The 26,581-nt window shown below is 40.6% G+C and overlaps 1 protein-coding gene across 1 annotated transcript in view; it reads right to left on the minus strand.

The window, feature by feature from the left end:
- Positions 1-5,912: 5,912 nt before the first annotated feature.
- Positions 5,913-26,581, minus strand: part of LOC307163967 (piezo-type mechanosensitive ion channel component 2) — a gene marked incomplete at its 5' end in the record, with an annotated part of 89,218 nt that continues 68,549 nt past the window's right edge. The window contains 12 exon segments of the mRNA XM_079880314.1: positions 5,913-6,244; positions 6,696-6,915; positions 7,181-7,304; positions 7,306-7,465; positions 7,711-7,880; positions 8,005-8,097; positions 8,322-8,510; positions 9,415-9,562; positions 14,376-14,534; positions 18,225-18,439; positions 19,411-19,558; positions 25,362-25,491. Coding sequence (XP_079736440.1) covers positions 5,992-6,244; positions 6,696-6,915; positions 7,181-7,304; positions 7,306-7,465; positions 7,711-7,880; positions 8,005-8,097; positions 8,322-8,510; positions 9,415-9,562; positions 14,376-14,534; positions 18,225-18,439; positions 19,411-19,558; positions 25,362-25,491 — 2,009 coding nt within the window. The 3' untranslated portion in view covers positions 5,913-5,991.

Below are 26,581 nucleotides of genomic sequence, written 5' to 3' on the forward strand. Positions count from 1 at the left end.
CTGTTCGAGGTTGTGATGGTCGTCCGATTTCCCTTGCCTGTTATTATTCGTACAGCAAACCTTCTTGTATGAATATGGTCAATTTCTAGTGTTTATATCCAAAAAGAAACGATGCTGGGAGATGTTTTTGTATTTAGCGCGCGCTCACCACGATGTATGTTTTTTCTGGGCTTGTGCAGCGTCACGCAATCGCGCAGAATCTGATGACTGGCGTCAATGGTTCCGTTGCTTTCATTTTGTTCATCAATTGATGTTGTGATGATTTATATAAAAATGTATATCAAGTCATTCTCGAGTCATACAGTTCAAGTCAAGTCAAGTCTCGAGTCATTGGATCTCAAATCAAAGTCAAGTCGAGTCATTTTCTTAATTTAGTCAAGCAAGTCTCAAGTCCTTAAATTTGCGACTCGAGTCTGACTCGAGTCAAGTCATGTGACTCGAGTCCCCCATCTCTGGTATGTGGATCACAGTGCAGGAACTCTGTCCTTCTACAGCGTCTCTCACACGATGAGCCTCATCCACACAGTCCAGACCACATTCACTCAACCACTCTATCCTGGGTTTTTGGTTTTTATTGGATCATCAGTGATACTGTGTTGATGAAAAAGGATAGATTGTAGAGAGATTCTACCAATAATACATTGAGCTGCATGATGAATCATAAACACTGAGATTGTCACAGTGTCTGTTTGTGTATCACTGGTGTCCACTAGAGGTCCTCGATTCCACGGTGTCATCCCATTCATGAACTGCATTCCCCACAATCCTTGTCAGTACCAATCACTGTTCATTGTACTCAGCTGTTCCCTGTCATCATTGTACCCAGCTGTTCCCTGTTATGTTATTCATTGTTAGTTCTTGTTATAAATATACCCTGCCTGTCTAGTGTTTGTCACGGATTCCTTGTATTATATCACGCCACTTCCGTTCCCTGTGTTTCCTGTTTATGTTCTTGTTTCTTGGATTGATTATTTGGATTTTGACCTCTGCCTGGACTGGATACGATTTTGGATTTGCCCAATAAAATAATCTTTACTGCATTTGGATCTTCCCTTTTCCCTTTCCTTTGTGTGTGGATCGTGACAGAGATGTTATAGAGTATTTTACTTTCTCTTTATTACATTAATACTACAGCTGAGTGTGGGGCTCATAATAATATTCTCTGTAATGTTAATGTTAATGTTTAGAGAGAAAGTAACACCCTGCCTTTTATTTTTATTGTTCACTTGGATAGTTCTTATGTATTCTAAATTCATGATGAGGTTAATGCAGGAAATGTGTTTAAATAAATGTTGGTGCAAATGCATAACATCCTGCTTAATTTATAGTGAGTAATGCTGAAGCAGGCATGTTGTTTTAACAAACCTACAGGAGAGAGCACCCACGGAAGACAGGTGCGGGCGTGGAGTATAAACAGAACAACAGTGTTTTTGTGTACTGCGAATAAATGCCGTTGTAATGTAAGCGGTGAACAAGATTAAATGAACCCATCAAATTATGTACGTTTGGAAATTGATTCGGTAACACTTTAGAATACTGTTCCTTCATTAATGAATAATTACACAGGAACAAACGAGTAACATATTATTAACATTCTAGTAACACCTATTAACTAACAAGAAACTCTGATTAACAAATTAGTAAGTAATAGCGCTCAGATGAATGTAGTAGTTCACTATTAGCTAATCAATAACTACTATTTTTTTCATACCTCCCAGAGGACTACTATCTACAGGTTCATAATTAACATGAATAATGCATAATTTATAATAAAAGGTAATGGTAACCCACTAGTAATGACTCAAGTATTACTACATCATTCTAAAGGAACTACTAATTATTTGGATCAGTATCTAAAGTGAAAAACATGATAACTACCTAATATTGACTGAAGTCATTGTAAGCTTTTGAGATTTTTGTAAGATTTTGAATAGCAATTCCTTCCAATGGATTTGGTAACACTTTAGTCATTACTAGTGTGTTCCCATGATCTTCACTTTAGAATACTGATCCAAATAATTAGTAGTTCCTTTAGAAAGATGTAGTAACAATTGAGTCATTACTATCCAAAACCTTACAAAAGCCTTAAAAGCTTACAGTGACTTCAGTCAATATTAGGTTGTTATCATGTTTTTCACTTTAGATACTGATCCAAATTATTAGTAGTTCCTTTAGAATGATGTAGTAACACTTGATTCATTACTAATGGGCTACCATTACCTTATATTAAACATTGTGCATTATAAATATGTATTAACCTGTATATAGTAGTTCTTATAGTCTTCAGTGAGATATGAAAAATAGTAGTTATTGATTAGCTAATAGTGAACTACCACATCCGACTGAGCGCTATTACTTACTAATTTGTTAATCAGAGTTTCTTGTTAGTTAATAGTAGTTACTAGAGTGTTATTAATGCATTACTCATTTGTTCCTGTGTAGTTATTCATTAATGAAGGAACAGTATTCTAAAGTGTTACCATTGATTCATTTCGACATGCAACAAATGCTTGGAGGCACCGCTGGGATTTGTAAGACGTGCGAGCTGGAGTGCGAGACGAAGTGAGAGACAAAAGGCTTGTTTGAGATGAGCAAAATCTGCGCTATCACCGGTATTCACCGCAAGATGCATGCCGGTTAGAAATGTGTCTGAGAGTGGTCCGCCTTGCTCTGATGTCATGCTGACATGTGTCAAAAAACTCTTGCGAGTGCAAGACGGACTTATCGGATTCTGCAGTTGCTCTCCACCGACTGCACTGATCAAAAGCACGATGGGAAACGACTTGCACGTTTAAACAACCATGATGTATTTTTCTCTTTTAAAATGTTTCTTTTTAAAACTCTTATATCATGTTTTTATGTGTATAAATTATGAGTGAATATTCCCAAACTTTCTGAGTGTGATCTCTATATGGGTTATGTGATGTCATTTAAAAAAAAAATATATATAAACATATGTCTGTATTAAAGTAAAAATGATTGATAAACATGTATTTGGAATGGAATTAAACAACAAGTACTTTGCGTGTCTTGTTCATCATTTATTTTCATATAAAAGCAACAGAACTTTATTACATCTAGTTTATTAGCAACACCGTGCATGAGCGTGAATCCCGCGATATCCGCCTTTGATCTCACAGGTGTCAGATCCACTACGAGAAGAGAGAACTGTCTGGCTTGCCTGCACTTTTTTCTCTCCTCCTCTCACTGCAGCCGCCTACTCTCGACTACATTTCAGGAGAGGCAAGGCGCATCTCAAACAAACCTATTGTGCGAGCCAAAGGGATCACCAGAGGGAATGGCGAGAGCATGCAAGCAAGCGCAGAGTCTCGGCCGGGTAAGTGGGTGCATACCAGCGCGAGATGGATCTGGAAGCACTAGTCGAACATGTAACAGAGAGACTGTGGCTGTTGCAGCTCGACCAAGTGAAGGAATAATTGTACTCCAATGTATTTGATTTGATTGTAACAAAACCGAAAAAGTTACAACCGAAACATCCCACCGAATATGTCTCTACTAAGCTCTCATTAATCAAGAAGGTTACCGAGTCGATTGATGCCGCAATTGGGGAGGAAGAAGACGTAGCGAAGCATTAGTTCTGTTTAATGTTTTTGTTCATGGAGGTGCAGGGAGAGAGAGAGGAAGAGGAAAATGGCGACATCAATAAAAGTGAGACGGACAGCTGCCAAAAGTGAAAAGAAAATAATATTTACACAGGAACAATTAACAATACAAAAACAAGGTGGGAAAGCGAACTTGAGAGATGCCAAAGAGGTGCCAAATGCACAAAAAAGCTAACTAACTTCTTATACTTTTATAATGGCTAATATTTTTTATTTAAAAAATATTTTTCAATAAATATTATTTAACATGTCGTATTTAGTACCGAGAAAGGGTCCGTTAGTGATTGTGATTTTGAATTCAGTGAAAATTACATTATTACACCATTAGACGGCGGCAAAGACTGTCTTCATGAGTGAGTCAGTAGCAAAGACTTTTATATTTAAGGGACTGAAACAAGGTTGTAAACAAGGATGCTGTTAAGAAACTCCTTATTAGACGCAACTGAAAAAAATGCATTGACTAGCGCGGTCATGGAAATATCCCCTTAACTGTTAAAAGGACAAAGATATTGCTTTCCTCAGCAGACATTTAAACTGATATTTTATAATGGATTATGGACATTGACCTGAAGAATGTAAATCTTATTTATTTACACACTTGTGCCGTAGAACTGTTGTATAAACGCAATATCACACTCATAGCAGCGTTGAGCCATATCGCATGCCTACTTGTTTGATATCGCTCATTTATTCCTCCAGACCAAAGATTTTTAAGATAGTCTTAAATGGCACCTATTATGACTCTTTTCACAAGATGTAAAATAAGTCTCTGATGTCCCCAGAGTATGTATGTGAAGTTTTAGCTCAAAATACCCAACAGATCATTTTTTACAGCATGTTTAGATTGTAATTTTTTGGGGCTCAGACAAACGCGCTATTTTAGTGTGTGCCCTTTAAATGCAAATTAACTGCTGCTGCCGGCCCAGGGGGCGGAGCTTCACAAGCTCCTGCTCAGAACCAGGACAATCTCATCTGATAATATCAGAACAGAAACTCTCAGTTGCAGTGTTCATTTCGACTCGGAGTCGGACAATAATGCCCACAGAGCCAGAGACTATATGCTGTATGGAGATAGAACAGGTATAGTTTAGTTTAATTATGGTTATAATTTACTTGTCATCTGCTTTTATCCACTATTAATGCAAGCCTGCTGTAGCAGACACTGTCCGAATGATGACCAAAATATACTGATGAAAAGATGAAGCGTTAGTTTTACTCCAGAGAATCACAGTAAGAGCTGAATAAACACAGTCTTATCCATAAACTCTCTCTCTCTCCCTTTCATTATCAACAACATACAGAGCGAAGTTACAGCTAACAGTAAACAAATATAAACACACCTTTTCAGTGGGTGCTAAATAAACTGGTAAACCTGATATCCGTAAAATGACTCGAAGAGCTGTCATAAAGAGCGCGCTCTCACTTTCATTTCTGCCGTGGTCAGTAACGTTAGTCCTGTCGCTCTGAAGACCGTAAGCTGGATCACAAACAGTACTGATCCATCCTCGAGTAACAACAAGAGTAAATGAAGACACTTATGTTCATTCTTACATCCAACAACAACACACCTCAATCGCTTAGGAGACATTCTTGTCTACAGCTGCTCAAGCGTCGAACAATGGCGGACTCTGTGTCCAGCTCACTCAGGGCGGGTCTAGGCTCAAACTGAAGTGTCACTCAACAGTCGTGGGAGGGGCCTGTGCAATTCTACGTCACATTGCATAGAATCTTAGAACAGCTCATTCTGAGACAGTGCTTATGATTTATTGAGATTGTAAAAAAAAACACTGGGTGGATTTTTATCATTCTAGGGTGGTTTTGCTCACACACTGCCAACACACATTTATGTTCAAACACCATGTAAAAGTGAATTTTGCATAATAGGTGCCCTTTAATGTTCAATGAGAACTTTCCAGCTAAGCAACAAGATGCAATACAAATGTAATACAAGTTGTTTTCCACATGCCATGGTTTATTATGTGAATCACTATGCAGCATAATATTCCAACATATGAAACAGTTTAACTGAATTAAAAAATCTCATTGAAATATTAAAGATGAAATAGTCATGCATTGTATGAATATTGATATAGCAATAGTGAAGTCAATTAAGCATACATTATTTCATCCAACCTCTATCATTCATGAATATATGATTTATTTTACATTGATGCTATTTTCAGTTTATGCAGTACATGGCATCAAAAACCCCTCATGGACAGATGTAAATGCACATCATATTCCTTAGTACTGCAGTATAATGTATAAAAGACTTTCTGCTTGGTGCCTTATAGCAGACGCTAGTTTCATACAATATTGTCCTCCTGAGATGTTCAGAGGTTGATATTTTGACAGTCATAAATGAAAGCTACTCGTTCTTTTGGTGGGTCATTTTGATCATGGTCTCAGGTGAGCGGTACAGGAAGATGAGCTTGTCAAACAGTTGCTCTTCCATCTCCATCTCTCCAGCCTCTCGCACAACAAAGATGTCATTGCACAGTTTGAGCACGCGGTCCACACACGGCAGCTCCTCGTACATGATGGATCGAGATATGCCTGTGAAGAATTCCCGCACAAACTTACCAATGACCAGCACCACGGACATGTACATACCCACAATGCTGCAGCACAAGAGGAGAGAAAACAACAAGATGGATAGATTTCATATTTTAAATCACCAGTTCATTCAAATATTCATTTTTATATTTATTTATTTACATTATTTCTGCAATTGTAATTTGTGTGTAAAATAATTTATGCCACTGCAAAAAGTACTGCACACTGTTGCTGCTAAATATACATGAATTTTAATCTTGCCACAAACACTGTTTTGAGTTAAATACTGTTTATTTTATTAAAATATTAAATTACCTTTAAATGTGCATTACATCATACATGTATTAAGCAGATGTTTTTAGATAAAGTGAATCCTCTTTCACTTCATTGCATACTGAAGATGTTCTTGGTATTTTTCCATCTTTTTGATCAGTTAATTACTTTCTTTTAAAGCTGCATGTAGCTAAGTTACATACCAGACATGATACAGAAATTGTAAAAATGTCTTAAACTCACCCATATCCGGCTAGGAAGCCCACACTAGATGGGCTGACTTTATCATTGAACACCACCATCTCAATACTCTGGCATGTGCTGGCTGGAGGCTCAGGAAAACACTCTTCCACCACCCACCACTGCGACCCCATCCCTGCGGAGCTCCCGTTCCCCCGCTGCAGTTTGACGGACAGAGGACGGAAGAACTGGAGATGACCATCATCCGAGCCTCTGGAACGCTCTGTGAATGATTCTGTTAAAGATCTGACGTTCTAATGCCATTAATTTACTTTTTTTTTTTTTTAGTAGATGCTTTTATGCAAAGCAACTTGCAGAAAAACAATGTAGAGATTCCTCTTAATAAACATGAGAAGTGCTAAAATTACACAGTTTCAAAGATTGTCTATAAGAGTACATGCAAGAACAAGGTAGAAAATCAGAAATAGTGCAATTGTAAGCATTTAAGTCTCTTTTAAATAAATTTTAAAATACAGTTGTTAACTCACCCACTTGAAGTCGATGTGCCACTTTAGCATTAGGTCCGGAAGTTCCTCTGATATACTTTGGCAGCAGATTTTCCAGCATCCTGACAGGCATCAGAAAACAGATAGAATGAGAAGTGTTAAAAACAGATGTAGCGAGAATCCACATTTAAATGTTTGAGAAACACGTACAGTGGACGGCTGTGTGTCCCTCTGAGCATAGACACCAGTTCATCTCTCAGTACGCTGTCTTCATACTTCACTGTGTGTTCACCAGCCGTCTCAGCATTCATCACCAGCGATGCATTTCTGCTCAAACGAGCAAAATACACAGTGACATATCACACGCACTGTGAAATGTTGATTATGAGATGAGACAGAAGACTACATGAGTGAGAACATACAGAACTGTTTCCCATCATGGTACACGTTCACATTCTGACAGGATGTATAGGATTAACTAAAAAGATCTTTTGGGCTCAAGAACTTCATTGGAATACATCAAGCCTTTGGCCTGTATAATGTGTGCAGTTGTTGTACTTGTGAGAGTATACCGCAGTAAAGTCCAGCGCAGAGTGATGTAGAAGTGTGTTGAGTTGCTGAGTTCATTGATCATGGCGTCTCGGCTGGCAGGACTGACGCTCCACAGCAGACTGGCGTCACTTTTGATCTTTGCCAACACTATGTCCTCTGCCATATAGTTCACAATGAACTGCATCGCCGACTAATTGAGGCACAAGGAGGATAGTTTGATCAGACTGACATCAGAAGGATGACAGTCTAGCTGTTTAAACTCAAGGTTCAAAGTGTGATTGTAGATAACTACGAGGGACAAATGTAATGTGTACCGGGTAAGTGGCGTAGTGATTGGTCATCCTCTGTAAGGCTGATTGAGAGTATGGGATCAAATTGTTCTCCTGAGCACTCATGCTGAACAATGGCTGTAAACATAGTCTATATTATTCACAGAAAAGAACACATTGTTTTTCCCAGCTCTAATATATATTTATTCAAATATATGCATACAATAATTATATATATATATATATATATATATATTAACATATAGACATATTTCACAGATATAAACATACTTGTGTGAATGTAATGTATGTTGTGAGCACATATAATAAAGACAACAATGTCACTGTGTTAAATTGCACACCTCGTATCCTAATATGCTCAGCTGGATGGACACATCTAACGGTTGATTGGTAACTCCTGCTACAGATTTAACCAATGACATGAAGAGAAGAGGAAACCAGACGATGCAGATAAGAGCAAAAATGATGAAGCCGCCCATGGTGTATTTCACCACCTTCTTCTTCCTCTGTCCTCGTTGATGAGGGTATTTCTGTGGCCAGAAAACATACAATACACATGTGATCACTGACACACGTTAGAATCATAAAAGTTTCTCAATTTCGATGAGTTGAATCACGTGTGATCTGGGTGAACCACTGCCATAGAGCATTATAATGTCTTTGCAACACAACATTGGTAATTCGCCTAGCTATAGCTGTCATGTAAGTGTGACAGACACTTACATTTTAAAAACAATTGTTGATAAAGGTATCAGCTGAAGTTTTCAAATGGCTCAGAGGAAGAAAGATGCAAGTAAAGTATTTTATTTCTGCGAATTTGGTCTGAGATGGTGGTAGTAAAATCGACTGAACATAGAAACATTCTAATATTATTTTTTATAGAATTACAGGTACTGAACCACTGACCTACATTGACTGATTACAATCAAGGTACTAATCAATATTTTTCCTTCTAAAGATCAAATGAGTTGAATGACTTATCTAAGCTTATGAGTTTTTACTTTGTTTTTACCAGTGTGATTACTGAAATGTTCTTTTCATGTATTCTCTAATGTATTCTGTATTTGATATCTGAGAGGTGACTAAGGGGCTGGCCCATGCCAGGAATGCAGTAACAGTGCTTGCTTATTTAGCTTGGCTTCCAGAAATGAAATATGGACTCGTTTTGTTTGAGAAAGGTCTTCAGCACGTGTTAAAACATATATCTATTCTTCCTACAAACTCCTTGTGAACACTGAAGCTGACTTTTGCCTGATGAAACTGTCAACTTTTGCCTGATGAAACTGCCAACTATCTTCAATTTATTATAATTCTGACTCTTGTCTTAAATTGACTGCACTTCTAACTTCTGGTCTTAATTAATCATATCTGGCTTTTGGGTATTTAACTGTAAATCCCCTTACAATAAAATTTATTTGGATGTCAAGTGTTCACCTTTTCCGCTTCCCTCCAGCACTTGAGGATAAAGATGTTGGCATAGATGTCCTCCACACAGATCCAGTTAGACAGGCTAAGAGTGGTGTCTGTCCACACCCAGTCCATCACGGCCCTCAACTCAGTCAGGAAAGGAACGAACCGGAACCTGTGGAAGAAAGAAAACGTCTTGGTTACATATGTAACCCTCGTTCCCTGAAGGAGGGAACGGAGACGTACCTAAGAGGTGATCTGACAATTTGAGATCTCGTTTGAGAGACCAATGCAATTCGGGTGTAAAGTAAACAAGCCAATGGACATAGCCAGACCTTATGACTTGGCCATACAGCGGAGGTTCAGCAACTGTGCCGCCGGGACATACATCTCCGTTCCCTCCTTCAGGGAACGAGTGTTACATATGTAACCAAGACGTTCCCTTTCGGTCGGTCACTTTCATTGTATGACTTTCAATGGGTATTCACTTTCAATGGGTATTCTACCAACACGCCACTGTTGCTGGCCCTATCAGCGCTTGAGTCTCCTGGCCTGCCCCCAGTGTTGGGGCGGAAGGTAGGTGCTCTACGCAGAGAAGCTCTACGCAACGTCTGACTGCCGCAGGTGTGACGGAGGACCTCAACAGGGTTAGCTATTCCTGGGGAACACTACTGGAGCAAATAGATGCACATATCCGGCCCAGCATGTGGGAGTGGCGTTGCAGGCCGACATTTAGGAACAAGTACTGTCTTTAGTGACAGAATCTTCAACTCAGCTGACTGTAAAGGTTCAAAGGGAGGCCTCTGAAGTGCAGTGAGCACCAGAGAGAAAGCTCAAGAGGGTACTGAGGTAGGACGAGGATGATTAAACAGTCTCGCACCTCTGAAGAACCTGACGACCAGGTCATGCTTCCCTACGGACTCACCTTCTTTCACATTGTGATGCACGGCGATTGCAGCAACACAAACTTTGAGGGTGAAGGGAGACAGCCTTTGCTCCCACCCATCTTGAAGGAAGGAAAGCAGAACACTGACCAAGCATCTTCGAGGGTCTTCCCAGTGGGAAGAATACCATTCAACATACAGGTTCCACTTCAATGCGTAGAGGCGCCTCATAGAGGGGGCTCTAGCGGAAGTGATAGTGTCCACCACTGACTGGGGTAGGCCACTTAGAACCTCTGCGTCCCTTCCAGGGACCAAGACATGGAGGTTCTAGAGGTCTGGACACGGGTGGCATAGAGTGCCCCATCTCTGAGAAAGCAGGCCCTTCTTCAGAGGAATGGGCCAAGGAGGGGCTGTCACGAGGAGCATGAGTTCTGGGAACCGGATCCGGTTGGTCCAGTGCGAAGCAACTAACAAGACTTGCTCCTCGTCCTCCCTGACTTTGCACAGCGTCTGTGCGAGAGGGCTCACTGGGGGAAACGCATACTTTCGTAGGTCCCGGGGCCAGCTGTGTGCCAGCACATCTGTGTCAAGGGTCCCCTCGGTCAGGGAATAAAACAACTGGTAATGGGACGAGTCCAGGGAGGCAAAAAAATCTACCTGTGCGGCTCCGAAGAAGTCCCATATCAGCTGGACAACCTGGGGATGGAGTCACCACTCTCCCGGAAGCGCAGGCTGTCGTGAAAGCTTGTCGACTGCACAATTGAGCATGCCAGGGATGTGAATGGCACGAAGCGACCTCAGATGCTTCTGACATAGGAGGAGACTCCCATAGGCGAGTTGTGAAATGCGACGGGAGCATAGACCACCTTGTTGGTTGATGTACGCAACGGTCGCAGTGCTGTTTACCGTGTAGCGGCCCCTTGAGGCCGCCCGGCGCAAGGCATACTGCGAGCAACTCAAGGCAATTGATGTGCCAATGCAGGGGCCCGTGTACAGATCTGACACTGCATGCCCGTTGTACGTGGCCCCCCAGCCAGCGGCAGAGGCATCCGTGAATACCACAGCATGCCTAGACACTTGTTCTAGGTAACTCATGCCCATAGGAACGAAGGGTCCGACCACGGGCTGTAGGTTTGGTGACAGTGCGCCCCTCTCGGGACTCGGCCATGAATCCAGTGCTGAAGCTGTCTCATATGTAGCAATCCGAGCGGCTTGTGCAGGTCAGGTTTCAAGGTTCGTAAGTCCAAGATTGCCCATAACCCACCGCCTTTCTTGGGTACAATGAAGTAGGGGCTGTATAACCCTGTCTTCATATCGCCTGGAGGGAACGGCTCGATCGGGTCCTTAGCCAGTAGGACATCGATCTCTGCCTGCAAGACAGGGTCATCGCTGCTCCTGAACTTGGGTGGGGGCCTGACAACCTGAAATCGCATAGCCGAGTCTGATGGTACGGATGAGCCAGCAAAACGGGCAGGCTGAGTTGCTGCGGCCGACGACTGGTTGGAGGCAGCAGCTGGTCTTCAGGGCAGGATGTGCCGGATTGCCTCTGTCTGCTTCTGGGTTGCAGAAAACTGCTGGGCAAAGTTTTACACAGTGTTGCTGAAGAGGCCGGCCTGGCAAACAGGGGCATTGAGGAAACGAACCTTGTCGGGCTCACGCATATCTGCCAGGTTCAGCCACAGGTAAGCCTTGCCCGCGAGAGCGGATGAGAACTTACAAGCCCGGGAGGGGAGACGCGATTACCCCGCCAAGAGGTAGCGGTCTTGGGACACAGTTGCATTGCCACAGACGGCTTCTCAGGGGTGAGCTACATGTACCCCCTAGCCACTCCGCCATCGAGGGTAGTGAGGGAGGAAAAGGCACCAGACTGGTTTCGGGCAGAAAAAGGTGCTGTCCATGATCTGGTGACCTCGTCATGCACTTCCGGAAAGAAAGGCACTGGGGTGGAGCGCTAAGAACCAGCATTGGCTTCCTCGAGATACCAGTTGTCCAGCCGTGAAGATTCAGGACACTGTGGAGGGTTCAACTCGAGCCCGACACTTGCGGCGGCCCGAGAATAGCCGTGAGCTCTGGGTCTTACTCGGTCAATGCTGCCACACCCGAAGGGGGCAACGCACCTGAATCTTCATCCCCAGAGGACATTAGCTCACCCTTCGATGCAGCAATCGACATCCGATCATCCGGTGGCGGCCCAAAAGAAATGACTGACACCCCTGGAGAAGGGCCTGCGCGCTCTCTTGGAAGCTGCACGTCTTGTGGCGTTAAAGAGGAGTGAGGGGCCCGAGGAGGTTGACTTACTGTGATCCTCAGGTCACCAAGGCTATTAACCAAAGTAGGCTTCTTCTGGCCAGAATAACTACATCAGAGATTATGCGAAGGGGCTCTACCTCTTTCGAGGTTTTGGAGTCTCGACCGTAATGCCACGATGGACATGTTCCCACAGTGAGAACATGAGACATCCATGAACGCTACCTCAGAATGCTTATAGCCCAAGCACGTGATGCAGTGATCATGACCGTCCGCCGGAGTCAGGCAACGACCGCATCCAGAAACACATGGTTTGAATGACATCTTGAAAAAGACGCAGGGTCAAACAGTGTTAGCTCTTTTAGGAAATTGCTCTCTCTGGTGCCGAAGCGCACAGGGAGATGGCTGCGGCCACACAACAGGGCGATAGTACAAGCCTGTGTGAGCTCTCACAGTCTCATTGAAGACGCAACCTCTAACCAGCAACTCATTGAAGTCGCCCACTCTGAAAGCTGTGAAAACAGCTGTTTTGGTTGTAAGCTCTTTCGAGAGATTGGGACTACCACTGCACACGTTGTTCCTATTTAGCATCTAAACTCTGGAACAGTCTTCCTAACATTGTCCGGGAAGCAGACACACTCTTGTCAATTTAAATCTAAACTAAAAACACATCTCCTGGCATACACATAGAACATTATACATTCCTATTATTCAAATCAGTTAAATGATTATTAGGCTGCATAAATTAGGTCAGCTGTAACCGGAAACACTTCCTACAACACCCGATGTACTCGTTACATAATAAGAAGAATGGCACCGACACCAACTAGTAGAGGCTTCTTTCCAGAAAAGACTCGTCCAGCAGACACTCAAAGAAGATCCTTTGCAGAACAGGAACATCATTCACCGTTCAGTTCTGAAGAGAAAGACAATATGCGCCGCATCCGCTTCCGTATTTATACCCGCGCGACGGGGTGGAGCATCTGATGCACGTTCGCATGCCAATGTCCATTGGCTCGTTTATTTTACACTCGAAGTGGATTGGTCTCTCAAGCGATATCCCCATTCGTCAGATCACCTCTGACGTATGTCGAGAGTGACCGGCTGAAAGGGAACTGCCCATTAGTGAGACACACACACACTAACAATGGTCTAAGTACACAAGTACAAATGGCAAATCATCAACGCATCATGCTTCTCTGATTATTTGAGCTGTAGAAATTATCCACACAGAACAATTTTCAGGATTCCCTGGTCAGGATACTAATGGCTTGAAGTTATGCTCCAGGATTCTAGATTTTAGACTTAATAGGCAATCAATAATTACAAAATTAGATTAGCCTCATTAAGAACTATTAACTAACTATGACAAATTGTAACAAATTAACAATTAAATAATAAATCACAACACTAACATTTGTCTGTGATGTGAGCAACTGTCTTTTTTACTCCTAACATAGTACTATATTAACTCTTTCCCCTCCATTGACAAAACTTTCCGGCTATCCATGTTTTTACTGTTATACAGTAAAAGGCTCTATTTTGCAACTTCTGAAAGAGTAGAATTAAAATGAAAACAAAGTATTTTTTCACTTTAAAATAATGGTCCAGATTTAAAAACAAATGTCCTTCACTTGGAAATAAGATAACTTGAAGTGATCTTCAAGAACAACCAGCAATCTGGACCATTATTTTAAAGTATTTCTGAATCCTGAAAGTCCTGAATTCATATTTACCTATTAATAATGGACCATTATTCTAAACAGTTACCCTTTTCATTTAGTAGACTGTATGACACATTGTTTTATTCATTCTGTTGATTATACAGAAACAAATCAGTCGTTGTAACTGACTTACCCCTGAAAGAGGAAGAGGTTGAAGTAGTTGTGGTTCTTGGTAAGAAAATTTCCAAGAACCCGGTTAGGGTAGCCACATTTGATCTGGTATGCTGAGAGACCAAAATAGATGCACTTGACAAAGTACCACAGTTGAGCAACTCGATTCCGGTTGAACCTCCTGAAATTATAAACATTTGAGAAAAATTAAAATGAACAATTCTAACGGCTTTTTCTCTCAGAGACAAGTCATTTAAACTTATACTATTAAATTTATACTTTTAAAATACCTTATGTAAAAGAGGAATACTACTGTCCATAGTCCATCGTGGTTGTATCTCTCTATTAGTGTTACTCAATGTTAGTTCTGTATTTGATACTATCGATCACAGCATTCTTTTGAATAGACTCAAAAATTATGTTGGCATTAGTGGAATTGCATTAGCATGGTTTAAATCATACTTATCTGACTGTTATCAGTTTGTAGTAGTAAACGAAGAGATGTCATATCGATCACAAGTTAAGAATGGAGTACCGCAAGGCAAAGTACTAGTACCATTACTGTTCACTCTGTACATGCTACACTTGGGAGATGATATCATTGGGCAGCATTAGTTTTCACTGTTATGCCGATGATACCCAGCTCTATATTTCTTCGCGCCCCAACGAAACTTACCAATTCACAAAATTAACGGAATGCATAGCTGATGATTAGTAATTTCCTATTACTTAATTCTGAAAAAAACAGAGTTTCTAATGATTGGACCAAAAACCTCTGCACATAATAATGTAGAATTCTGTCTAAAAATTGATGGCTGCTTTGTCAAGTCTTCGTTATCAGTTAGGAACCTGGGTGTGCTTTTTGATATCAATCTTTCATTTTCACGTTTCTAGCATCTGTAAAACTGCATTCTTCCATCTTAAAAATATATCTAAGTTACGACATATGCTTTCAATGAAAAATGCGGAACAGTTAGTTCATGCGTTCATGACCTCAGGGCTAGATTATTGTAATTCTCTTATGGGTGGTTGCCCTGCACGCTTAATAAACAAACTACAGCTGGTCCAAAATGCAGCAGTTCTTACTAGAACCAGGAAGTATGACCATATTAGCCCAGTTCTGTCAACACTGCATTGGCTCCCTATTAAACATTGCATACATTTTTAAATAATGCTGATTACTTACAACCACTGATGGGCAGTAACGCGTTAGAAGCAACACGTTACAGTAATCCGATTACTTTTTTCAAGTAACGAGTAAAGTAGGGGATTACAATTGCAAAAACAGTAATTAGATTACTGTTACTTCCCCGTAAGCAGGCTGCATTACTGCGAGACTGTCTCGCGACTTGAGCCGTGACTCGTGAGTAGGGATCGACCGATATGGATTTTTTAGTGCCGATGCCGATACCGATTTTTTTTCATCAGCCTTAGCCGATGACCGATACGGGCTGCCGATTTTCTTGGGCCGATATTTGGAGCCGATATTGCTTTTGCTCACTCAATTTAAATCATAAAAATGACACAATGATGATAACAAATGTTACAAGTCTCAATTTAAAAAAGGAACATTTATTGAACTTAAAAAAAAAACTATATTTGACAAATATTAAAAACATGTGAGGTAGAACAAGTAAAAAAAAGTTCGGTGCTAAAATTACTGAAAATAAATATCACGGAACAACATCGGCATTATTTAATCCTATGACCAGTGTTCGTAACAGCTGTCGTATGCATATCCTCAAACTTAACTATTTGCAGCTCCCTAAATACAATGACAAGCAGTTTTATAGATGAGGCATTCACGTTTTCCATTTGGACCCACAAACTTGCTTAGTTGCACACGCATATAGAGCAACGTGTTTCCACTTTTAAAGTGTATGTCAATATTTCAGCTAAGTCAAACAGTTAAAAGATGCTTTGAAAGTTTAAAACTCGCCATTGTCTTGAAGAGGCTTCCAGCACTCTGCTAGTGTGGGAGGGGCAGTGCATGGGCTGCACGTGAACTGCAGCGTCTCCAGCAACACAGAGCTGCCTGCGGACGCCTGTCTGTAAATAATGCCGGGAAAAAACTATCGGCGAACGCAGCAGCCGCGTCAAACCTGCAAATATCGGCCCGATTTATCGGCCGACCGATATATCGGTCGATCACTACTCGTGAGTGACAATGACATGAGCGCCGCGAAGTCAGTGGTAAACACTATGGCAAGCGATCGCGTTCAAAAGTCTTTGAACGAAACGCGTGAATTTTGACGCGTCAACACGCACCGTTTGTCCGTGTTCAGACGTCATGTTTATTCATGAACGATGTCGTAATGGTAAACTGGTATGCACGTGCAAACATCAGACGTTATATTTGTTCCTGAGGGATAATGCATTGGTGCGATGTGAGTGATGTCAGTCTTATGTCATGATTTGTCATGCCTTTTTAAGTTGTTCGTTTAACGTTCTTTCCCAAGGTAGAAAAGTCAACAGCTTAAACGATGGCTCTTAGAATGGGTCTTTTATTTTAGCAAACCTTTTCAGACTGTGTGCAGCTGAACCAAGAAAAGCTTAAGATTGCATGGAGCTGATAAGCATGAATGGCAGAAGAAAAAGACTGCAATTAAAAAACAAAACAAGAGAAAATGATTTTAATGCAAGCAATAAAAAAAACTGCACACATCAGCTGTGGAATAAAAGAAAAGAAATGCATAATCAACTAGATTAAGGCAAACTCCTGTCTTAATGTAAACCCTGTCCACCACCCCCAAAGGTTTCACAAAGGTATTCTTGCCACTGTAACTTATGGCTTCCTAAAGACAGGTTTATGGGTAAGTAAATGAATAATAATAAAAAAACATATACCAGGGCTCAACATTTAAGCCTTTTCATTTGTCCTTCGGTCGGTCATTCACTTGTCCGAGTAAAAACATTTGTTAGAACAGGAAAAAAATTTGATTTTTTGTGTGTGTGTTGTAAATATAATTTATTCCGTATCAGTATTCTCATCAGTTCAGTCAGCTTTAACATATATAAATCGGCATATTTATGATATTTTAACCTTTATAAAGGGCATTTTTCCCTAATCGTTTGCTTCATCTTTCATTTAAAATTCTTAAATTTGATCAATAAATTACAATAGAATAATAAGATGCTAAAGGGCTGTTACCAATCAAATAAATTGCATTAAATAATGTAATGAGATTATTTAAAATATTTTTTGAACATACAAATAAGAAATATTATTTGTGCATAGAAATAATATTAATAAACCGCCAGTAGGAGGCGGCAGGCGACCATCTTAATGAGTGAGTCATTGATGCAATGTGCGTAAAGTTAAAATACTGAAACTAATAAAACAAGTTTTAAAAAAGAATGTTACTTTTAAAAAAGAATGTAAAAATAATTAGTTACTAGTAAAGTAACTAATTACTTTTGAAAATAAGTAATCAGTAAAGTAACTGGATTACTTTCTTGGAGAAGTAATCAGTAATCAGTAACTAATTACTTTTTCCAAGTAACTTGACCAACACTGCTTACAACGCAGTAAATGGTTTAGCTCCCCAGTACTTGAGCGAGCTCTTAGCGCATTATAGTCCTTAATGTCTATTGCGATCTCAAAATTCTGGCCAGTTGATAATACCTAGAATATCAAAATTGACTGCTGGCGGTAGATTACTTATTTTCAAAGTAATTAGTTACTTTACTAGTTACTTTTCAAAAACATGATGCATGTCTTTGAAAAGTACGACAGGCCCAGTGTTTTTCATCAGGTTTGGTGTGAAAGGGTCTAAACTTGTTTTGATCATTACATAATTATACTTCCATTTGTGTAATTTCATAATTCAGATCTTTTTCAGTGATTAACAGTTCTTCAGTTATTCCTCACCTCTCTGTGACACCAGGTAGTATGAAGAACATCCAGAAGTGGATCCCAAACACAAGCACTACCTGGAAAACACACTTCCCAAGGAGAGTTTTACGGAGATAGAGTGCTCTGTCCACAATCATGGTACTGAACTGGATGAGAAGCATGACAAGGAAAGCCTCAGGAACTTGGTCTTCTGACAGTGATTCTGTTATATCGGCGGCCGCGCTGTGCTTCTGTATCAATCATTCAATACATTCATTAATTACCAAATAAACATAAACACAGAAAAACAGATGAGCAAGTTAGAAATGGTGGTGGTCACATCTCAACAATGAAATTCAGTATGCTCAAATGTCCAAATAAGAGTCTTTGACACTTTAGCATGTTGATCTAACAGGCATGGGTCTTTCATGCACAAAACACTGCTAATGTTTTTTTGCATAATGCATCTAGTTAATGATGAAATGTATCTGTTTTGCTATTATACTATTCATATCTTTATGAAAGTTCAAAATGTTGTTAAAAAAGGAATATAACAGATAAATATTAAATATTTTCTGTCAGGTTATTGATTATTAATGATTGTTAATGATCATTAACAACTCAATCTCTTCTCAGGGCGTCTCTATTTGCTGCATTTACATCATGTCATAATTATGAGATGACAGCTTTTTTTCCAACTTGTACCGGCTGTGTGTTACAAGTCGGTACAAATGTTGGTACACATTTCTAATATATAACATCTCTACAGTGTGTTTGTGTTTTTACCCGTGGACGTCTGATCTTGATGGACTGAACAGAAGAAATGAACCCATGTCTAAGAAGGCGGAGTCACAGCGCCATACCTACCCATTACATAATTGTTACAAACCAATGGTAGTTTGAAGGTATTTACCAGCCTGAGCCAATTTTTCCAGAATGTTGTCTTGGCAAGCTGTTTCAAACTCCCAAAACAAAGTCCAAACCAACTTTGTTTTTTGGCCTGATTTTGTTGGAAATAATGTCACCTCAGTTTTGTTCTTCAATTTGGCTTTGAAAATATACCGTAAATAGTAGACCATCCAGGAACTTTTGTCAAACTCATTTAAACATACAATGCTTTCTGCAATTCCTTAAAATTGAAATACTTCACTAAAATAATTAAATTAAATTGAAGAGTGACTAAAAATTATTGTAGGATTGTGAGAGCACTTCTAATACTTACTCCAAAAGCCCAATATCCAAATATAATGACGATGAAGTTCACCACATCTATCAGAAACATCAGCGCATACACATCACACACAGGGCTGTACTCGGGGTGAATGATGTCATAGAAGAATTGCCTTATCGGTAAATATATGTGTAGAGCACTGAAAAGAAAAGAAAAGAAAAAGTTTTAAATGAGCAGGACTATTATTATTGCATTGTTTTATTATAGCACTATTCCACAGAACTATCTTTCTAAAATGCTGTTATTTGGAAGTACAGAATAGACATAAATCGACCCAGATCACATGCAGTGCAGTCAACAATCAATGCAGATGAAATGGCAATTGTGAAAACAAGTGATTGGTGAGCATATGTGCCGTGACTGAGCAACAGAGGGGATTCTGTTTCATTTATCCTGATTTATCACTGTCTCGCGGGAGAGACAGTGCTTGGCACTAGATATTCATTAGATGGATAGAACACATACAAAATTACTCACTGACGTAAGCCGAAGTTACAATGTACATAAGTTGCAGTGACTCTTCTCAGCCTCTGTCTCTTTCTTGTTTCATAGAGGTCATGTCAGGTAGATAGTTACTCACATAGTACTTTATTTAATTTTGTTGCACTGTTGTTTAACAACATACTGATTGTTCAGCTGACAAAACGTCTTTCCGGAAAACGTTTCAGTAGACACAAAATTAACACTTTTAAAAGTTGTGAGTTGTGAAAATACAGAATGTGCCATTGTAGAGACTGTACGTCTATCCCTCACAGCCTTGTTTTCATTTGCATTAAATTCAATATAGCGTCTAACCTGACTAAGGTAGATGTACCAGGCCATGGTCTCAGGCCAATCATTTTTATTTATATAGCACTTTACAAAATGCACATCGTTTCAAAATAACTTTACAGAAAATGTCTAGGTTACTAATATAACCCCTATTCCCTGAAGGAGGGAACAGTGACATTAACGCCAATGACTGGCAAATTGGGATCTCGCCTCAGATCCCAATCACCTTTGATTGGTAACAGAACAAGCCAATGTACATTGGCGAGTGAGATTTGCATCTCAAGCCGATCCCCCGCTTCAGGGTATATAAGGTAATGTGTGAATACTCACTTTAAGTGAAGTACAGGAGTTGTGGAGATGGGCGTTAACATCTCCGTTCCCTCCTTCAGGTACCCACAAGTACTAGACCTGGCGTCAGATGCCTCCGCCGTATCTGACTGTCGAGGATGCTGGAGGATTCACTGGCCAGGGAACTCACCTGTGGAGCAAAATAAGTGCTCTTATCTCATCATCACAGGGGAATGGCGCAGCAAGCGAGACACCGAGCCATCTTTCCAGCATATCACCTAATTGTAGACAAAACATGGGAAGACACAGGCTCCACTCGGAGATTGTAGAATCTTGCAAATGTGTTCGGTGTTGCCCAGCCCGCAGCTCTGCAGATGTCTGCCAAAGAGGCTCCGAGCGCCAACAGGAGGAAGGAAGCAACATTCATACTGAGTGAGCTCTCACTCCTAAGGGGCACGGTTCGTCTTGGGATTGGTATGCTAAGATGATGGTGTTCAATATCCAGTGGGCCAATCTCTGTTTGAAGACAGCCTTTCTACTGGCCTCCATAGCAGACAAAGAGCTGTTGTGAGGTTCTGAAGCTTTGCTTTGTCCACGTACAAACGCAAAGCGTGAACAGGATATAGCAACACATGGGATGGGTCTGCCTCCATCAGGGGCAGCACTTACAAGTTCACCACCTGGTCCCTGAAAGGAGTGGTGGAACTTTGGGCATGTAACCAGGCCAGGGTCTCAGGATGAGGGTAAGCCAGCCCGATTCCATGCACGCTTCGTCAACCAAGAATGCTTTCAGGTCCCCCACCCTCTTAATGGATGTGAGAGCAGTCAGGAGTGCTGTCTTAAGAGACAGGATCTCAATCTCTACTGACTGCAAGGGCTCAAAGGGTGCTCTCTGTAAGGCTGTCAGGACCAAGGAGAGGTCCCAAGAGGGTATGAGGCATGACTGAGGAGGATTCAACCTCCTGGCTCCTCTCAAGAACCTGATGATCAAGTCGTGTTTCCCCAGAGACTTACCATCTACTGCATTGTGGTGTGCAGAAATAGTGGCAACATACACTTTCAGGGTGAAGGGAGACAGCCTTCCCTCCTACCCTTCTTGAAGGAATTATGATGACAGGGCAACTACAGGGATGATGACAGGGCATCTTCCCTGCAGGAAGAACACCAATCAACAAAGAGGTTCCACTTCAAAGCGTAAGCACACCTTATAGAGGGGGCTCTAGCTGAAGTGATAGTGTCAACTACTGCTGGAGGTAGGTAACTTAAGTTCTCCACGTCCTGTCCAGAGACCACACGTGGAGGTACCAGAGGTAGAAGGTAAGTGGGTGGCAGGTGGTACCCCGTCCCTGAGAAAGCAGGTCCTTCCTTAGGGGAATCCGTCAGGGAGAGGGTGTCGAGAGGAGCATGAGTTCTGTGAACCAGGTTTGGGTGGGCCAGTAAGGCGCAACCTACAAGACCTGCTCCTCATCCTTCCTGACCTTGCAGTGTCTGTGCGAGCAGGCTCACTGGGGGAAACACATACTCGCGTAGGCCCTGGAGCCAGCTGTGTGCCAGTGTATCCATGCCGAGGGTCACTTCGGTCAGGGAATAGAACAACTGGCAGTGGGTTGACTCCAACGTTGCAAACAGGTCTACCTGAACGACCCCCAAGCATTCCAAAATCAACTGGACTGTCCGGGGGTGGAGTCTCCACTCTTCCATGGATGTACACTGTCGTGAGAGCTCGTCAGCTGCACGACTGACAACCTGAGTCGCTGCGACCTGAGAGATGGCGGGCGAGTTGTGACATACGACTGGAGCGTAAACCACCCTGGCAGTTGATGTACGCAACAGTCGAAGTGTTGTCTGTCCAGACCAGCACATTGTTGCCCCGCAGCAATGGCAGAAACCGGCGCTGGGCAAGGTGTACTGATAGCAACTCAGGGTGATTGATATGCCATTGCAGCTGGGGTCCTGTCCAGGAGCCCGAGGCTGCATGCCCGTCGCATACAGCACCACAGCACATGCTGGAGGCATCTGTTGAGACAACAACATGCCTGGACACTGGCGACAGACCAGAGTGATTTCCTCTCATTGTGTGCCGCGGTAGACCTGGGCTCATCTTGGGACCTGGTCATGAAGCCAGCGCTGACTCGGTCTCATGTGAAGCAATCAGAGTGGCGCGACTGCGGCTACAGATGCCAAATGCCCCAGGAGCCTCTGGAATAGCCACTGTCCCACTCTTCAGCACTTCATTTGTGAGGCGGGCCGTCATGTCGACTGAGTCCACCTCCATACCAAGAAAAGAGATTCTCTGCACAGGGGCGAGTTTGCTCTCTTCCCAATTGACGCGAAGCCCCAAACGGCTGAGGTGCATGAGCACCTGTGTGTGTGTATAACTGATCTTGTGACTGGGCCATTATGAGCCAGTCATCTAGATAGTTGAGGATCCCAATGCCTGCCTCCTTCAACGGAGTGAGGGCGGCCTCCACTATCAACAGATGTGCCTGTGGTGGGGTCACATGATCTGATCCTTATTAGCTAATGTTTGGCACCATCACGTCAGATTTTTCTTTCTTCACTAAACAGTTTCTTAGCCAAGTGGAATAATTCCCCTTTTGAGTGGCGACCATGGCCTTTACGAAGAGTTTTCCTCCTTGCATGCAGGTTAACATTGGTGATGATATGCATAATATATGTGCTGCCTGTTTGGTTCACAAGTTCATCAGTGTGGAAGGTGTAGCACATGTTGGTTAACCATTAGGGGTTAACAAACGCGCCGGCGCGTTTTGCTGGTTTTTCTTCACATAGTAGCACAATAGACTTGAATTACTGCGTTATATATGGTCATACAGAAAAAAGAAATGTGAAAAAAGAATCTGTAAGATGTCTACTTTTGTTTGTGTCCACTTACAATCAAAACAAAACATTGTGCTTTTGTAAAATAAAGAAAATAAACAGGATGTGCTTTCTGCCTCTCCGTCTCCGGGAACTTTTTATCTGGAGCGCGTCTCTAAATTAAAACAAAACTCAGTGAATACTTGTCACACAGACATGAGCAATATATCTTTATAAACAGTAAAGTGTGTACTTTTATATTATCTAATTCAAAACGAAAACAAATATTCTCTGTTTAAGTAATTTGTATGAAACTAACAAGATGTCCAGTTTCTCAAGCACGTGCTCATTAGCTCTAATGTGAGCACTTATGTGACCACGCAAAATAAATTCACATGCATATCGTCCACGTGAAGGAACGCAAACCTGTAAACGCCCTTATTACCTCAAAAACAAAGCATCAAACTTCATCATTCTTCTGCTTTTCATTGAATTTGGAAGACATGCTGTGAGCTTACATTGGATTTACCTCAGAAGAAGAATGCAATTTGAAGATAAGAAAGATTTTAAGGTAAGAAATGAATTCTGAATTATATTAGTTAGAGTGTTATTGTTGCATAAACTTCACATTGTAGTTGAACTGTTGCTAGACTAAAATGTATGAAATTGACGCAAACATGTTGAAAAATGAACTATAGACAGGTAGGCAACCTTTAAATGCTAAATAAATATAAATGTATGACACGAGAATGTTTTTATGCTCTTTAATATAAAACAGCATGATATAAAAGTAGGCTAGTATGAGTGTATGTTTTTACTCAAATCTCATTTCATAACGTCTGAAAACACTTGAAGTAACATATGAAAATCCATATTTTCTGTCAAGTGAAGTGTACTGAAGTGTTCCTTTTTAATGATTTATAGTTAATAACAATAATAATCATTTTTACTTTACAGAAAACAATTTTTTGGGCAGAAGCAAGCCTGAATTTCTTCAAAAAAAAAAAAAAGTTTTCTGTAATGTAAAAATTATTATTATTATTGTTATTATTTTATGCAGCCCTACAAGTATATGCAATCAACCTGGTGTTCATTTTATATATATATATATATATATATATATATATATATATATATATATATATATATATATATATATATATATATACAGTACACATAGTGAATTTTAAATCGTAATATTAAACAGAAAATATGATACTGATATTAGCATGTTCACAGTTTTTGTTTTTTTTCCAGAAGCCACCGATGAGTCCTGCTGACTTAAACATTCACACGAGACTCTGTACATAAACATGGTAAAATGAAAAAGCAAACTGCTTGGAAATGAAAGGTATATTAAATGGTAACTGTTTTAGGAATGGTACAAAGGTGTGTGACTGTTCAAGCCTCTCTGTTAAGATTGTGCTCAATAATGTGGCTTTTTGACCTTTGTTGTCACAATCCCACCTGATAGGGCCATTATGGGAGGGTCTTTGTCTTTCTCAGGTGTGAAATAGATCAATAATCATGATTCACGCCTCCTCGCTTAAAGCTTTCCTACAAAAAACATGTCTTACAAATTTTGTGGGCAGGATTGTGCTGCCTACGAGTGGGCAGGATGATTTTCACTTAGTTTTGAAGCATAAATTCTAGGCTACGTGATACAATTTTCAAATGCCTTGTGAACAAATAATCAATGTGGGTTATATGGCCTTATTTCAGTGACTAACATTTATTTTTATTTTTTTTCACAAACCATGCGTAAACATCATTTTCTCAAAACTACAAACTCTTACGTACAGTTCTTTATCACCCAGAATACGAGAGAAAGTGAACAGAGGCTGAGTGCCGCTGTGTATACATTCATCATCAGCATGGTCTGCATCACTGAGTGACTTTGTTTGTGTATGATATTCCATAATTATATACAGAATATTTTAATTGAAGCAAACAGTAGAATATTTTTAAATTAATGTTTTTGATTATGTAAATCTTTCTCGAACAATGCATTTTCAAAGTATATACAAATGTTAAATTGAACATGTGTCATGCTACTTATCTCTTACAGCTCTATGACAGCAGCTTTGGCCTCCAGCATTCGGTCATTCATATACTTTTTCATTCGCTCCTTTCTGCTTAGCGGCACATTCCTCTGCCGCTTCTTCTGTGAATGCCTTTTCCTGCTATGGCTCTCATCTGATGATATAATATTTAAAAAAGGATATTAACACAGATATATAAATACTTGTGTATGATATCATACAACAGTAGACATGAGCAAAACAAAGAGAGAACAAACTAGCCTGTGAAAAATTTGTCATTGTGTATATACATGTATCTTTGTAATGTACTGTATATGCGTTATCTGTGTGTGTGTGTGTGTGTGTGTGTGTGTGTGTGTGTGTGTGTATCAATGGCGTATGGTCCATATAAGCTGCGAATGCTCTGCATTCCCATGCCATTTATTTATTTGCCAAACGACGGTAATTTTCTTCAAATCTGCCACTCATTGATAGTTCCGGGTATGCGGATTCACAGCAGCTTTGCCGCGTATGCCCTGTTATGTATCGTCATCACTGTCCCGCATTCTCATTGGTTTGCTTGCATATAGGGGATTTAATGTGCAAGGTAAGCTGTCCGCGGATCACTCGCCCAAGAGGAAAAATGTGCTGCTGCCAGATCTTGATCAACGGAAATCATATTGTGTTTGATACAAGACTAACTAGACTAGACTTTTTCAAGTGAAAAAAGGTCTTAACGGAAACTATTTTCACAGTATTTTATTTTCTCCATAGGGACATTTATTTTTAACGAAAACTTACTGTTATAGACAGACCTTCTGTAAGCAGACCTGTAACTATCCGAGGCTGTTAATCGTAGTCTATGCGTTTGTTAAAGTCATCAATTTGAATTATTTCAACTTATTTTTGATAAGAATAATTATATTTTTGTAGGCTACATACATTTATTCTAATGATATTTTACTTATATTGTATTTATAATAGGCTTCTAATATTTATTATATTATACTTTTTTTTAAAAAACTTTTTTTAAAAAAACACACCTGGCATACATTTTATAAACAAACCCCCCCTTTCGCGCACTTCGCGTGACTCAACTTTTGACTCTTCAGCTTTTACGGGTGCTTGTGAAGGCATCAACAGGTAAATATAGGCTACTTTCAATAAATGCTCAAATATAGGAAACTTTTAGCTGTGTTGCCATGTGTTATGAGAGTAAACAACTGAGCAGCTAACACTGTCTAGAGCGAACACGCTTATTATAA

This window comes from Squalius cephalus (assembly GCF_949319135.1).
Source record: "Squalius cephalus genome assembly, chromosome: 9".
Lineage (NCBI taxonomy): Eukaryota > Metazoa > Chordata > Actinopteri > Cypriniformes > Leuciscidae > Squalius > Squalius cephalus.